General features: G+C 39.9%; 1 protein-coding gene across 1 annotated transcript; it reads right to left on the reverse strand.

Annotated features, from left to right (window-relative positions):
* Positions 1 to 1795: 1795 nt before the first annotated feature.
* LOC103899512 (melanotransferrin-like) lies at positions 1796 to 15453 on the reverse strand. Its single transcript, XM_009280001.1, has 17 exons — positions 15402 to 15453; positions 12727 to 12890; positions 11353 to 11452; positions 10104 to 10280; positions 9459 to 9621; positions 9287 to 9351; positions 8447 to 8604; positions 7365 to 7551; positions 7047 to 7195; positions 6733 to 6823; positions 6355 to 6423; positions 5879 to 6061; positions 5435 to 5591; positions 4625 to 4707; positions 3198 to 3382; positions 2622 to 2808; positions 1796 to 1859 (listed from the first exon to the last, which is right to left on the reverse strand). Exons 1-17 carry the CDS (start codon positions 15451 to 15453, stop codon positions 1810 to 1812), a joined length of 2220 nt encoding a protein of 739 aa, XP_009278276.1. The 3' UTR covers positions 1796 to 1809.
* Positions 15454 to 16176: the final 723 nt, after the last annotated feature.

The raw sequence follows: 16176 nt of genomic DNA on the forward strand, positions 1-16176 counted from the left end.
CTATTCAGCTGCATGCTGCTTTTGGCAAAACTAAGCTGGTAGATGCGTTTCTTCACTCTGTTCTCATAACCCCCTTCTCTGATTGAAGTGCAGTGTTACGTGGGTCCCGCAGATGGCATGTAAGCTCCAGTAAAGAAAGCAAGGGAGCACCTCAGACCTAAACAAGCATCCTGCTGTTCCCCTGCTTCTTCAGGGCTACGGCTTGCTGGCTGCAACACAGTATACGAGGATTATGCTCTGTTACCATACTCGGACTTGCTTCATTCACTGTTTGCCTCTCCCTTTTTTCTCTGAAAGGTAGATGAGTTTGGACTTGCATCCTCTCTCTGTTGTTTGATTAGTCAATGTCAAACAATGGGATAAATGAGAAAGAGAACAGTCTTGGCTAAGATGCACTGAATCTAAAACCCTTGCTGCTGGTCAGAGTGCAATTTTTTTCTTTCTCAGGAAGACAAAAGGGGGAGGAGAGGGGTGACAGTAAGTCAAACAACAGAAAAGACAAGGTAGACAAAGACGTGGAACTAACTGTTTAAACCCAGGTATTCTTAGCAGTGTTTTTTACAACTGAGTACTTTACTGCTGCCTCACTTTGTTGTTTTTGGTGGAGGGTTTTTTTAATGTTTTTTCCTTTATATGGCAGATACATTGACTTTATCTCTATTGCAGCTGGCATGTCTTCACTATTTGCATCTCATTTATTGCTAGCTGAGGTTAATACAACTGCAATATATGTAGCAAGGATTGGAAAGTTTGGGGTGAAGGATCTTTTAATTTTTTTTTTTTTTTAATTAAAAATCTTAACCTTGCCCCTGGTTCAGGGTGCATGGGAGCAGACGGTGATAACACTCTTGCAAACTGAAATGAGCCCTGTCCATGAAGAGCCATCCACTCTAAATCTTTATCCACTGACAGGCAAAACAAATACATGATACATTCTGTTCAAAAGGCTTCATATCATGTTCAGGCAGTTTCTACTTGTAAAACCAATGCTGTTTAATTGATAAATCATATTTTGACACTTCAGAGAATCATAGATTCAAAGGGTCAAAGTACTATAAAGTAATGGTTGGAGTTTTTGACAAGGTTGAATATCCATTGCTTTCCTTCACCTTAAGGCTGCAAAGCATCCAGTTCTGCTGGCTATTAGATGCCTTAATACATTAGTTTGTGAGAGAAAAATGTTTTGATTTACTCATATAAATCCTTGGTTAAAAAAGCAAATACATTCTTCCTAGTTAAAAGCAGAAAAGACTACTGATTCTGATAGTAATTGCATATACAGCCTATAGCATATATGTGTATTCAGCAAGGACTATCTAGCTGCAACCAAAATCACGGATACAGGAGGACAATGTTGCAACAACCAAAATGTCAGCTGATTTTTTTTTGCATGGAAACAGTTTATAAGACAAGCAAGGCAAACTGCTACCAACTAACCTGTGCCACTCATGACAGTCTGTATTTTAGTCCATGGTATTGGCCCTGCTATTTCCACAAAAATGCTGATTTCTCCATAGTAGTTGTACAGAACTGCTGATCCTAGTTCTGTGCTGTAGGTTATGCAGACTGGCCTGTGCTGTTCCACGTGATGCCATGCTCCAAACAAGAAAGGGGTGACATATGAGTAATATTACATTATCATGAACGTAAAATCTGCTTTTTAAAAAAAAAAAAAAAAGAGTATTCAGCATACATTTCTAGAGATGACTGTTTCCTTGCTGATTGCTTTGGACAGGTTAGACTTGCATATTTCCTTGTTTTCAACATTGATGGTGATGTATGTGCCTTGCAAAGCCTCTGTATTAGCTGTCAGTTCGATGAGGATGCACAAATATCCTGTTTGCAGAAATCTAAGATGCCTACGAACCAGTAAGAAAGTATACACTTAAAGATGCTATCAGCTTTAAAAATAACAGATTCTTCAGATACTATTCACCAAAACAGCAGAATAGAGGTAAAATTCCCCTTTTGAATTTCAGTTCTTTAACAACTTAGACTCACAGAAGTCTAACTTACTGCGTAATCTTCATTTACTTCAATACAGATTTTTAGATCCCAAAACAGCTTGACCCTGGCTCATAGACAGTTTTAGTGATAGCTAAATGCATACTTCATAGAGCTTTCAGTGGAAAACAATGAAAAAACCATCCCTTAAGTTTATAAAGGTTTTGATCTTGAGTTCTCTAGTGCACTCTTTTTAAAAAGGAAATTATTTAACTTATTTTGAGGTTAATTCAAGAATTAAATATAAAATTTCTTATCTTCTTCCCAAGTTTGGCATATCCAAAGAAACATTATATTCCCTTTTCCCACAACTCTTTGGAATTGAAAGTAAAAATTTCAGAGTGGGAGTAAAACAGTCCTGTTTCAATAACCTCATATTTGCTCTAAAATGTATTTGTTATTCTGTTCCTGCAGAGCTCCAGTTTCAGTGCTTTTGGATAGGAGTTGTAAGAGGCTCTAAAGGAGCTCCAAACACAGTACTCCTTGGAAAACTGTTACTAACAGGATTATGTAGAACATACTTCTCCATTCAGTCTAAACAAAAGGGCAATAGCTATGCACAGAAGGCTTCCCGCTTTGCATTTTTCTCTAACTCAAAATTAAGAACTTGACTTTACCTGCAGGTGTACAGTTAAACACTGATTCTGCCAGTTGAAAGAAAGACACTCCAAGAATTTCCTGATATCTCATGTGACTTGCATGAACAAGGTACTGAGTAGTATCTTTGAAAAGCAGATCACTTTCGCCATACTTCCACGACCGAAAGAGATGGAATTCAGAATCCAGTTTGCTTCCCAGAGATTCCTAAACAGAAAAGAAGTAAATTCCACAGCTTGGATCATAAATAGCAAAGTTAAGCTGGTGACCCTCAGTTTTATAGCAAAATCTAGCCGGGAAAAGGTTCCACTTTCACCTAGCACTGTACTTATTCATACAAAAAGATGCAGTTTTGCAGTGGCTTATTTCTCAGCAAAAGTATAACCACTGTGGAATGGCAGCTGGTGCCAAAATGCCCCTTTAGAGAATCCAAATAACTATTTTCTCAATCTCCTATGCACTTTCTTAATTCTTTCATATTGGACCTGAAGGCATTTTATGTATTTAATATATAAAGCTTTTGATCTGAAAGGGTTTTCAGCAGTCATACGTAACAAGTGATAACATGCTAACTTTTTCCCTGTTATCTGCCTTACCTGGGATTTCATTAGAAAGTCATAGATTTTAGTGACAGTGACTGGTCGAGTCATGACTGTGCTGGGGGGAATGGGGCCAAGGTTACAGCCTGCCCATTCTGTGACTGCAGCACGCGTTCCATCCGGACACAAGAGTTCAAAGTCAATAGGGGTATAACCTTTTGCCCAACCAGACCTGTCCAGATCTGAAAAGAAGATGAAGTGAAAGCAAATCCTTTTAAAAAATGATAGCAGAAGACAGGGTGAATCTCATGCAAAATGTTAAAAATTGAGAGGAAGAAGTTTAGTCAATATGTTCAAAACAAATGCAGCATACTATGTGGTCATTTATTAGGAACAGGGTAGTGTTTTCACTGCAGAAACAGGCCAGTGAACTTAAGTTGCACCTATCAACTAAAAACTAGAGTAACATCAAGGCATACGAACAGCTTATCATGCCTCATCTTCATCTGTAATCAGATTGCTTTCTGAAAACAAAGCAATTCAGCCTGCATGTCCTTTGCTTCCCCAAACAAACTGCTCATCGCTGCATGAATTCCTGTGGGTTTCCAGGCCCTTAAACCTCCACTTGATTTCAGAGAGATTCCTCTCTTAGAAAAGTCTCTTCTGTTACTGAAATTGCCTAAATTAGAATTTCAGTGTGCTTTATCAGGCTGAACAAAATGGGGGTTCCCTTTCTCTTCACCTCTATGAAAAGGCAGCATATTTTGGCTGTTAGAGCAGTGGCATAATTTAAGAAATTGAGGGGATTTAAGCTACTGTAACCAAAACCATTTTCATCAACAAAATCCAGTTACTAGACTGTTGCAAAGATCAGTATTTCCCGGAGGAATTTAAACATTTCACAGTGTAGTAACAATGTTGTTTTAGAAATTGTGAAAGGCAAAATAATTTGCAGTATTTTTACCTATTAAGCTATTTGGACTTTTTATTCCATAAGTGCCTGTGAAACAACATGAGGAAGTTGCCATGTCACGATGAAGCCATACAACATCTCCCAGCACAAACAGCCCACAGCATTGCCCTTATCTGCCATTTTCATTCTTGAGACTCTGATTAAAACCAACAGGTACATGCGCTATGGCTGCCTATGGGAGAAAGTCTGGTGGGAAAAGTCACTTGCTTTTTAAAGCTTTGAGCTTTCCAAAAATTAGTGCAGTCTCCAAGGATGATTACTCCCCAACACACACCTTGATCTTTGCACTCAGTGATTCCTCTTTGCTCTCTAACACTGAACAGTATCTGAACTTCGAGCTTTACTGGAACACCTACATGCAGGAACATTCTTGCAATCTTCCAGTCACAAACACAAAGCAATTAATGGACATAGATTAAACCTGTAAAAGCTGATCCTCACGAGTGATAGTCACTGTGTGGGAAGTAACTAATGAACATTCTCAAAGGAAAAGAGAATATCTGCATCTCACTCTCTATGTTCTGGAGTAGGTTAGAGTGTTCCAGGAAAGCTACATCTCCGAAGCTTCTTCCACTGGGATTGCCAACTAGGCACCTAGTGCAGGAAAAAAACCAAGAAGTTATCAGAGACAGCCACTACACAATGACTGACATTTGGACAGTCATCTGAAGCTAAAACAGGAGTAGCTGGAAGTATCCCCCTAATCTGTAATTACTTGGTGGTTATATGGAACAAGTTAGTGATATCAGTATAGACCTTGATGGACAGTGTTCACATATTTGATAAAACAATCCCTTTCACCCCTTAAAGCAGCTCCCAAGTCAAAGTTGTGGCACAATGTCCATACAGCCTCACCTGTGCCTAGCCAGGAAAGAGAATGTAATTCAACTAAATGCATTATATATATTCCATAAGAGTGCTTTCACCTTTAATACTCTGCCTCTGCTTCAACTATGTTTTTTTTAATATCTCCAGTCTATTTAATTACCTCCTGTACCCTACACTGCTTTTTACCACATCACCTCTGCTCTCTGACCTTCTAACTATCTTTCAGCCCTTCTCTTTAATGAGTCAGTACCAATGCACTAGGCCTTTCATGTTTGGAAGCACTGTCTTGCTCTGGAAATGGTTTCATGACTGTTTTAAATCACCAATCAGCTGAACATCCCATAGCAACTGCAACCAAAACAGAATACATGCTAGCAAAAGTTTATACAGCCAGTTGCTTAACAGAAAAAAAAACTCCAAAGAAAACCATCAGCAAAATAATAAGCCAATTCTGGCTATTGCTCTGCATTTCTGACTCCAACAAAAGGCTTACCTGAGTGCTCCCATATTGCCATAGTAACGTTCATTGTGACTTGCAGCACATCTGCTAGATACTCGAGCCCCTTCCACCTCACTGTCTCCAATGCACACCCTGCACAAGTTTCCATCTGCTCCTGGCATGCAGCCCTTCCAAAAGTAATTCTGATAAACTGAGTAGAGAAAATTGAGGTGAGATTAGGGCAAGGTATTCCAAAGCCTCTTCAGGCATGGGAAAAGACAGGAATGGAATTCCATCCTAATAGCTAGCAAGAAGAGGGCTAAATAGTGTGAAGAATCACACATAGTCAGATAGGAGGAAGGGCTGCTTCAACACCCTCTGAGACTGCAATCATCACTTGCTGGTCAAATCCTCATGGCCCCATCTCCATTTTACTCCCAAATTTGGGGCTTCAGATTTCCATGGTCTAGTCAACAGATAACCCAGAGTAGCCCTTACCAGAGCCAACGTCACAGTTCTCAGTATCATTCTCCAGAGCTCCCATTGTGTATCTGGAGAGCAGTAACCATCCTCCAGGACTATACAGGTGACTGTGGCAGGATCGCCTTCCCTTAAGGTTACGGATGTTAATCTGTTTGGCATTTTTCTTAGCTAGGGCAACAGCATAAACTGGTGGCAGTGCTGTAAAACAATGACAACAACCAGTTATACCACGGCAATTATTCCAGACAGGTACAGCCCCCTTCTTCCCTCCCTCATCCTGTCACGGTATCTTCAGTTACAGCAGAGGATCTGCATTCTTTGCTTAGCCACAAAGCTCTTGTCCTAGCTGCCCTGCATTATCTGTAAAGCTCCTACTGAACATGCACAGCAATTTCTTTCCCAAACCAACATGCAAATACATTCCTACATAAATCTTAGAGGCAGCCTCAGGAAAACCTAAACCTTTTGCCTTCTCAAAGTTGTCCTGTTACCTTTGCGCTTAAGATGAATTAGTTTCCCTGTTTCCTCCGTGCTCTTAGCAGCCGGGGCACAATCTCCCCCTGGAGAGGAGAGACAACCATTAAGGATCTTGTGACTGCTGTCATTCCTATTACATGGCAGCATCCCATCAAACACCTTGCAACCCTCTTGAGCCATGTCAGCATCTCTGTCCCTTTTCCAGAAGAGATATAATAAACAGCCAGACCAAATGCTAGAGCCAGTTAGTGGAAGAGCTGGGAAGAGTATTTGGACATATATATTGATTCCTGCTTCCATCACAACACATCACAAACTGTGGAGATTTAACTATATTTTTAATGGTACTTGTCTGATTCCCTCCCTTATGCTAAGGTCACATGAGAACTTACCGTAACATTCTGCAGCTACAGGAACCAATCCACACCTCCCTGCAATGTAGACATGCGTTGCGTCCAGGGTGACTGCATCAGCCTCACTACTCTGCCAACAGCATTACAGAAAATAACAAAAACAGGATTTGCGTGAATTGTGTAACCAAGCAGCTATACTTCCCCACTGGTTGGAAATTCCCCTGCATAAATTTCCTCTCATTCCCACTGGTTCCTCTAGTGTACAAGCTGGTTTTCCTCTTGTTCAGCTCAGACAAGGACATACACACCCTGTGCAGTCTTATCATATACTCTGACCAGAGGGAGTCTCCTACCTTGATCATTTCAATGCATTTGGTCATGGAAGTTGCTTGGACACAGACTAATGGGTCAGATTTGATGCTCAGTGCCCACTCTTCACATTTGCGCAGCTCAGCGTCACTGATGCAGCACCAACGCACAACACTGTTGTCCAAAGAGCTCCCTGCATTAGAAGGAAGGAGCACAGTGAGATCATGTCACCTATGCACCAATCTGTTCTTTGCTAAGGGGACGTTTAGGTCTATGCACTTGTGCCTGGCAGGGAGGAATAACATGGAAAGAGAACTTTTTCTTCCCTTTCCTTAGCTACAGGCCTCTGGAAGGCTTCTCACCTTCATGGCCAAGTCCCTTTAGGAGAGCTACATAATCCAGACCAAGGACATAGGCAATCTCTAGCTGCTCCTCAAGAAGCTGCAGGTGCTGAGTGGCGTCCCGGAACAGCAAGTTCTTTCCCCTGAAGGGTGCTGAGGTGAAGAGTTCAAACCTGGCTCTTTCCTTTCCTTTTGGCCCAAAGAGGCGCTAGGAAAAGAACAACACTTTTAATTGCAACAGGTCTGTTCATCCTTCCAGTAACAGGCAGCCTCATCCTCCCCTCCCTTCCTATCAGTGGTTTGTAACATAGCACTCAGGGTTCCATCACACTGGGACAAAGCCCACAGGTACTGCAGTGAGTGGATGGTTCCAGTCCTAAAAGCATTATATGATTCACTTTTTTGAAGAATTTTTTCCCATCTTAGTTATTCTAATTTATTGGACTGTGCTCAATGTCTCCTACCCTGGAAAGGCAACTGAGGGAGTATAGCTGAGTGAGAAACATTTGTGATAAAGATCAGTGCAGTAAAGGGGTGCAAGATATCTTGTGCTTTATGATGGGGAAGCACCATGTGCAAAGTAGCTCTGTTCAGCCTGATGGTACTGGAAGAGAAGAAAGCACTGGGAAGTGTACTAGGAACACTGCTGCATAGCCATTGCTATGTGTGGGGGAACACAGCTAAGATATGTGTGAATATGCACTGACAAAGGCATATGAAGTTCTCTCAATAAAGAAGAGATTTTGTACAACTGCTATCTGCCAGAGTCCACATGACAGCACAACCCAGCCCACTGGGTTGAATTATTCACCGACTGCTGGACTATTTTAAGGGCCAGATAGCTTCATAAATTATTTAAATTTGCATTTAAATATGCATTTCAGGTTCAGCTTCAAATAGATTCCTGGACGTCAAGGTAACAGATACTATTATAAGTTGAGAAAAAGAGAGGAACAAAGGTGAACCTGCCTGAACCTATGTGTCTCCCTCAGCTACATAAGAATTCACGTAAGTTCCAGGGCAAGATGAACACCATTAGCCATTTTCCAAAGATGGAAGAAAAGCCTGTGTCTGGAGATATACAGCTTATACTATCCACTCACTTGGATCATGGTAAGGAATTTGTTGGTGATCTTCTGGAAGTTGTGGCGGGTGATGATGCCACGGCCAGGCCCCTTGCCCAAGTTACAGGTGCTGTATTCAGTCAGCTCAGCTGTAGTCCCATCAGGACATAAGAGTTCATATTCCTGTTGTTCTGACTCTGAAACAACAGGACACTCATGAATCTATGAAGTGAGACATGACTTGGCAGCAGGCACAGAGATGGAAGGTAAAACGTTTTTCAGAGGAGGTTGCTCAAAGATTATGCAAGCAGCACAGTGTACCAAGCACACTTGGCAAAGTTGTCTTTGATAGGCTCTTCTCTTAACAAAGAGAGGGACCTCAGCCAGAGGTACTCCAAAATACTCTTTAAACTGTACCCCTGTAAATACGTTTGTTTAAAAATACTTACCTGCAAATACTACTGCTAACCACCTTCAAAAACGTCGATACAGAGCTCAACTGAGTTTAAAAATACAAAACAGGTATATGGGAACTGCACGTTCTAGCAGCTCAACACACTGAATTTTAAAAGGAATCTTGTAACTCAGGCAATGCAAATACACACAGCTGCGTCAGAGACTTCAGGCTAAAGAAACCACCTGTATTAAAACTTCTGTCTGCTCCCATTCTAAGAATCTCCTGTGAGCAATTATTGCTCACTTACTCTTTCCTTTTCTGTTTCCTTCTGACTTGTGTGGAGAGCCAAGAAATACCACTGAACTGCTTTCAGGGATTGAATTTTCCCTGGAAACAACAAAAATATAGGCATATTCCCCAAACTCCCATGGAGGAAAGGGCACAGCCAGAGGTTAAAAGGAATCTGAGTTTTTAGGATTTACCTGTGGCACTCATAATTGTTAGATGATCTAAAAAGGCAACATCTGCCACTCCATTCTTCAAGCACCTGCAAGAAGACAAATGCCAGCTTATTAACATGTTACCTGGCTTTTCCTCCCACACAGGTTCTTTTTCCCCTGAAGGTAAATTCAGTGCAATTGTCACATAGCTCACCTGAAGGCTCCCTCAGAGTCATAAAAGGGTTCGTCGCTGCTTGTCTCACAGAAGTGGTTCTTGTCTCTGACATAGGATTTTTGTCCTTGGCAGAGTGCACACAGTCGAGGAGCAGCAACACCAACCCCAGGGATGCAACTTGCATTGAAATACTCACTGATTACTGCAGATGTAGGGGGAAAAAAACAAAAAGAAAGAAAAAAAGTTAAATGGGAAAAAATAGAAGAAAGAAAAGGGGCCAAACATATCATGGGCATAACTAGGACTATGGTGCTTTCAAAAATAAATAAATAGAACAGCAAATGCAGCTTTGTTTTCTAAACTTCAAATTTGAAACATTTGCTGGAAACAAGTGATCAAATTGTGCTTGGTTGAAATCATCCTTGTGCTGGCTAGATATTGCAAAGATTTGTTCCCCGTTGCATACAGAACACAAAATTTTCTGTTTTGGTAACAATTCTGCTGCTTTGAGATCACTAGAAAAGTTCTGAAGAGAGCTAAAAGCCAGTATAAAAACACTCCAAGAGGATATCTCATGCACAATGCCCTTCAGTTTCCACATAGCTCAGTTCATTCTACATCTGCTTGCATTTCACTCACTTTTGCTGAGGGCAGAGACATAGCCCTATGGCTCCTATCACCCACCTTGGCTCAGAGGTTGCGCCTCATCCCAGGAAAGATCATTTCTTGCAAGGAGAAAGCCAAGTGGAATATTCCAGCCTGATGTCCATCTGGCTCCATTGTGGCAGCTGCGCGCACCTCGTAGCCTCTGGATATCCAGAGTTCCTCGTTTGGCAATGGCCACAGCAAACACACAATTTCCTGCGATAGGACAAAATATGTAACAGAAATAACTAAATCCCAATTCTGCAGCTTCCATCTGTGTACAGGAGTTCAACTACTTCCGTGAACATGGCTAAGGAAAAAAAAAAAATCTTAGGCATATGAAACATAGGTACTCATGCCAGGAACTTTACCATATACTGGCTACATGGCACCTTCTCGAACTGAGCAATGCAAGTGACGTGCAAAGCAAGAATGTAAAAATCTGGTGGAAAAGGCTTACAAGATCATCCAGCTCCATCATCCAACGCAATTCCTTCTCAAGAATTTTGAACATTTGTATCACACTGTTTAGGTATTGTAATGGAAAGAACTCCTATGTCTTATCCTCAGAACATACTTTCCACATGAAACATCAATTCCACTATGATTTCATGGTTCTTCAACCAAAACAAAATTCACTTCTGTTCTCATACTGTCCCCTTATTAGTCTCTTCCTACATCCATCTGCTAATTTGGCTTCCTTCTCAGATTCATGTCCCACAAGTATCTTCTACTGTATGCTTGATTTTGGCTCAGACTTATTTATTCTTGCCTTATAAATCATTCATTGCACAGACTGTTCAGGTCTGCCAGGAATGAAGAGAAATCTTACCATGACAAGATCCTCCACCTTATATTCTTGTCTCTTTAGGGTGAGAAGGAGAGAATTAATTCATGACAGAAGATAATCTCTTAAAGAACCACTAGTAAATGTTCAGTTACACCAGTAAAGAGCATGGTATAAGAATTGACACGGATGGAATAAACCCCTTCTTATTCCTACAAGATGTAGAGCTCCAGTACACTAGTGCTGCAGGCAGGGGTACAGACAATTTGTCATAGTGACAGTACCACAGGCAGAAAGGCTACTAGATACAAAGCACCACTGGTATTTTATGCATCATCACTAAGTATTTTAGAAACAGTTGTTAGTCACCTCCATACTCCTATAAAGTTAGTGAAAACATATAGACTTTTTTTCAAGAATTCTAGAGCTTTGCCTTTCACTGCACAGCAGTTTATTAGCCAAATCAGAAGTACAGCTTATTCTTTTGCTTTATGAACCTACCTTGATCATAGATCTCCTTTGCCACCACTGTCAAACCATATAGCTTTACAGCAGAGTAAACATCTCCAGCATCCAAGGAGGCAGCATCTGCTTTATTCACCTTAAAAACAACAGCAAAATCCTCAAAACAAGTGTGTTTACAGGAACACAACAGAGCAGCTTCAAGAGCAGAGTTTCTACCTGAGAAGCAGTAACCAGTGATTTTTACAAGCATTTGCTTTGTTTTTAATTGAATCCCTGCTACTAAGCATGATGAAATGTTAGCAATGAAGGCTGAGTTACCTTCAAAAAATACCAGTTCTTTTCCAGTAACATCCTTTCTCACCTCTTTTTTGGGCCTTCCATTCCCAAAACACAATTCTGATGCCAACTGAAGAACAAGGCAACTCCTATTTCCTCCTACTGCTCCCCCAAGACCCCAGATTCTTCTCAGAGTTCTCCTGGCTATAATCTTGCCATAACCCAGAAAGTGGAACTGAAGTCTATTAACAAGGGTTGCAGGACTGAATGAAAACATGAAATAAATCATTCCCTAAACCAACAAGAAAGGTTTTCTTTGTTTTGTTTTCCAGGTCAGATTTGGACTCCATTGAAGGCAACTGGGACTGAATGAAAATGAAAACTGAAATTCTCTATCCCAATCAAGTTTAGGTGTGTTAATGAAATTATTCTACAGCAAATGTTTATCTTCCTTTTTCATTAGTGACTTTTTTCAAAGCATATAGCACTATGAAAATTTCATTTCAGAACTGGTCAATTACAAGAGCTTACACTTACAAAAGGTCTTATGTCTAATTTTATTCAAATTAAAGATTTTTATATTAAAAAAGGCTTTGCTCTTTGCTTCAGAAAAGACTGACTAAGGGCTAAGAATTGCAGGGAAGAAAGGGAAAAGAAAATTACAAGAGCTTACACTTACAAAAGGTCTTATGTCTAATTTTATTCAAATTAAAGATTTTTATATTAAAAAAGGCTTTGCTCTTTGCTTCAGAAAAGACTGACTAAGGGCTAAGAATAGCAGGGAAGAAAGGGAAAAGAAAATATTCACTATAGTCAGAGTAGGACCAAAACCCACAAGCAAGGGGAATGCTCTGAGCAAGTTTTAATTTAGTAGTTTGGTTTTGTCCATTTATTTCCAAGCAGCTTTTACTTATTTCCTGGAGATTGCAAGGACATCAGCTGGGGTAAAATAGTACATCTAGTAGAATGCTCATGGGTTTTAATTCTTGCCTCTCAAGCTACCGTGTACTTTGTCATATATGCAATACAATCATTTCAGTATCATTTTATTCTCCCATGGATTCTGTTTACCAGTTACTTCTTCAAAAGAGGATTTGGACTCAAAATCAGTTTTAAAAATCTCTGTGAACTCACCCTGATTTTATCAATGCAGTCATATGTATTGTGGGCTCTGATGCAAGAAATCCTAGCAAATGAATTGACAGTAGCAAGGGGCAGCACAGCCATAAGTGCTTTGGACAGTTCAGCACACTTTCTCTGTTCTAGGTCAGAAAGGGTGCACCATCGGAATTTCTTCCCTGTAGGATCAAAAAATAAGTCAAGATTTGTAGGATTTAGTGAAAAAAAACCTCAATTTAAGACCTTACGGAAAAGTGAGGTTATTTTATTTTAACTTCACAAGTAAGTTGATTCTGCTCACTCACATATCCACACACTTTCAGGCACCCAAGAGATGTGCCCAAGCAGTCTGACCAAGATCACTTTTGCCCAACATGGAGGACAATGAATGTTTGCTGTTGAATCTTTACTATGTCTCTGCTTCCTCTTGACTGGGAGCAACAAACTAGTTTTTAGGTAAATTCTTCAAGAACCAACAATTATTATGGCGTGATCTTTTGCCTCAGAATCTTTCTTGATTCATCCTCCATGAATTTTAGGCAAGGTTGCCACACAAAATGAGGAAACAAAGGCAAGGACATCTTTATGGCTATGGTCTGTTTTCCTGTTGGGATAGCAAGGAGAGGAATGGCACTTACAATGTAGGGTAACCTTGTTACCATCTTCCTGTTATCAGGCTGCAGTTTTTCTCCTAACAAGTCAACTGTGATGTGACCTTATCAGAGCACAGACCTTCTACTCTTGATGTAAACAATGCATTCCCCAGGGTTTATCAGTTTTATTGCTGTCAATTGTGTCCTTGGTTATCAATACAAGCCATTCTTTTAACCTTTGCTCTGCTGTTTCCTCTGGTGCTTTCAGACACACATATTCCCATGCATAATTTATCCATACCAATCTTAATATTCCTGTTACAAAGTTCTAGAGAGTCAGAACTAAGCCTGCAAAAGAACGAGAAGTACGGAGGGAGCATGTTCGTAGGGGATCAAGTTGCTTTAGCTTTGTTGAATTTTGTCTTTAGAGAGGGGATTGTTGTTTTTTAAACAGACAATAACTGGTGTTCCAAGTCCCAGCTGTCTCACAGCACTGAGCTACGTGCTTTGTTAGAACAGCGTTTCCCACTGAGCGCCATGCTTTGTTAGAACAGTATTTCCTCCCCATTTTCTTTCCAGACAAGGACTACGTGATTTCAAATAATAAAACCTGCATCAGAGCTCCAGGGTCAGAAAACCTTAGATCAGAGAAGTATGAAAATTTTAAGTTGGAAGAAGTTCACAATTAAATGCTACTTTATAATACAGTAAACCAAATCCCTCAGTCCAGGAAGTGAGGATCTGGGACTATTTGAAATTACAATGGCAATTCTGTGACTTGGACCTTCTTGTGTTTTTAAACAATGTAATATCTAAGTGTTGCCTCAGCAATGACAAGTAACTTGCTGCACTTCCCTCAAGACAGAGAGGTTTATCTTCCATAACAACACCTACCACGAAAGACAGAAACTAGGGACAATTTGGTTATTGACAATGAAGAATCACGTACTATGTTTAACAGAGTATTGAATAAGTGTTTAACAGAGTATTGAATAAGTGTTAACCACAAAATCCTTACAATCCTACCTCTTCCAAGCAGGAAGTTAGTAAGAATTATCTTAATTTCTGGATGCCAAACAAAGAGATTAAATAACCTGCACAAGAACACTTGATAAATTTGTAGCAGAACTGAACCACTCAGTTGTCAGATCTTTTTCCAGCTGAAAACTAAGTAACCAATAAAAACCAAAACAAAACAGTGCCAGCAGAAAGAAGGAAGATGCAATTAGAAGTGGAGGAGAAGGTGAAACCTCCTTTTCCACGGGAAGCCGGGATTTGGTTCATTTAAACTGACTATGAAGCTACGTCCTAAGTAGTCCAGACATGTCAACAAAATTTCCTCTTTTGCTTTAGGCTCCGATTATTCTATCTTGGATGTACTATGACTTATTTTGTATTCTTCCTATTAAATGCCTTCTACTCTGAAATATATCATCATATACATCTCAAGAAGATGCTATGCATTTAAGGAGAAAAAAAGTGATTATTCTATATAAAAACAGCATGCAGTTATGTAACTTGAGAGAATCTTATACCATGTAATGAAAACCAGGACTGAATGCACAGAAAACACTCCAACATCTCTAACGTTGTTATTTCCAGATGTTTAAGCATTTGGCTCTCTGGCGATCTATTAATATTAAAAAAAATATTGCCTGGAATAAATAATGTTTACAATTAAAACACCTAAGTTTTTATTTCTTTGAGCATAGCATCAGACATTAGTACCCCACTTGTTTTGACATTAATTCAGCACAATTCCAAAAAGAACCCGTTGTGGTTTTAGAGGGGAGCAGCTTGAAATACAGTGATTCATTTTGACAGCGTTAATGAGTACGCAGATCTCAACTATTCAAAGGAAACAAACCTTCACTGAATCGCTAAGAAACTAGTGTATCAAGCTGCTTCAAAACTAACAGGGTCACCATCTGCCAGTGATCAAACAGGAAAAATACAGGCAAATAGAAATCATAGGCACACTTCTAGCTGCAACTTGTTTGCACAGAAGAAAACAAAACCAAAGCATATATTAGAGTTTGTATCCTGGTAACCCATCCAGAGGTCACCTTTCTCTTTCCCTCTCTGCATCAGCCTTACCTGAAGACAGCAAAGTAAAGATGATTAGGACAATTAAAATCACTGCTTTCATGATTACAGCAGTTCAGCAAGGATCCTCACTCTACCCTGACGCTCTGCCTTCTCATACCAGGAATTCCACAGTGATGACCAAAGCTTCTGGAAGATCACAAAGGGGTTTGAGGCATGAACAAAGATAGACTAAGATTTAAGAAAAAAACCAAACTGTCGGAGGATGGGATGTCCTTGTATGCAAAGGAGAAAGGGACAGTGTCCTATTCCTATCCGCAGATGGAAAATATCAATGCATTTTCTGCTCTGTTATGAACAGACATAGAAAGAAATGTAAGCGTCTGCTTTTGAAATAAATTGTGCTTCTCCTGTTTCAGAAGGCACCAATATGCCTTCAGGAGATAGGTAAGACTTACATCTATCTTACAAAAAATATATCTAAAGCTAAGTGAATTGTTCAAACTACTGAACATATCTCTTTACAGAATATTGAAGAGTCCTTCTTACCTTTATTTTTCACCTGATAAAGGTTTATCTATTGAGTACTTTTAAACAGAAAGTAATCCTATGCCTCGCTAAGAATTCAGAACAGAACTGTGACACTGTCGACTTTCTTGACTCTCTTCATTCCATTCTATCACAGCAGTCTCATCCAGGCTGGATTATTTCCCTGTTTTCTAACACTTAGCCTGGAGTATGACCTCTTCAGAGAAAAAAAAACATATATATATATATATATAAAAGCAGAAGTGTGCATACTGAACTGATCTGATGATGCATAAAA

The sequence above is a fragment of the Aptenodytes forsteri genome, unplaced genomic scaffold, assembly GCF_000699145.1.
Source record: "Aptenodytes forsteri isolate BGI_AS27 unplaced genomic scaffold, ASM69914v1 Scaffold323, whole genome shotgun sequence".
NCBI classification, from domain to species: Eukaryota; Metazoa; Chordata; class Aves; order Sphenisciformes; family Spheniscidae; genus Aptenodytes; species Aptenodytes forsteri.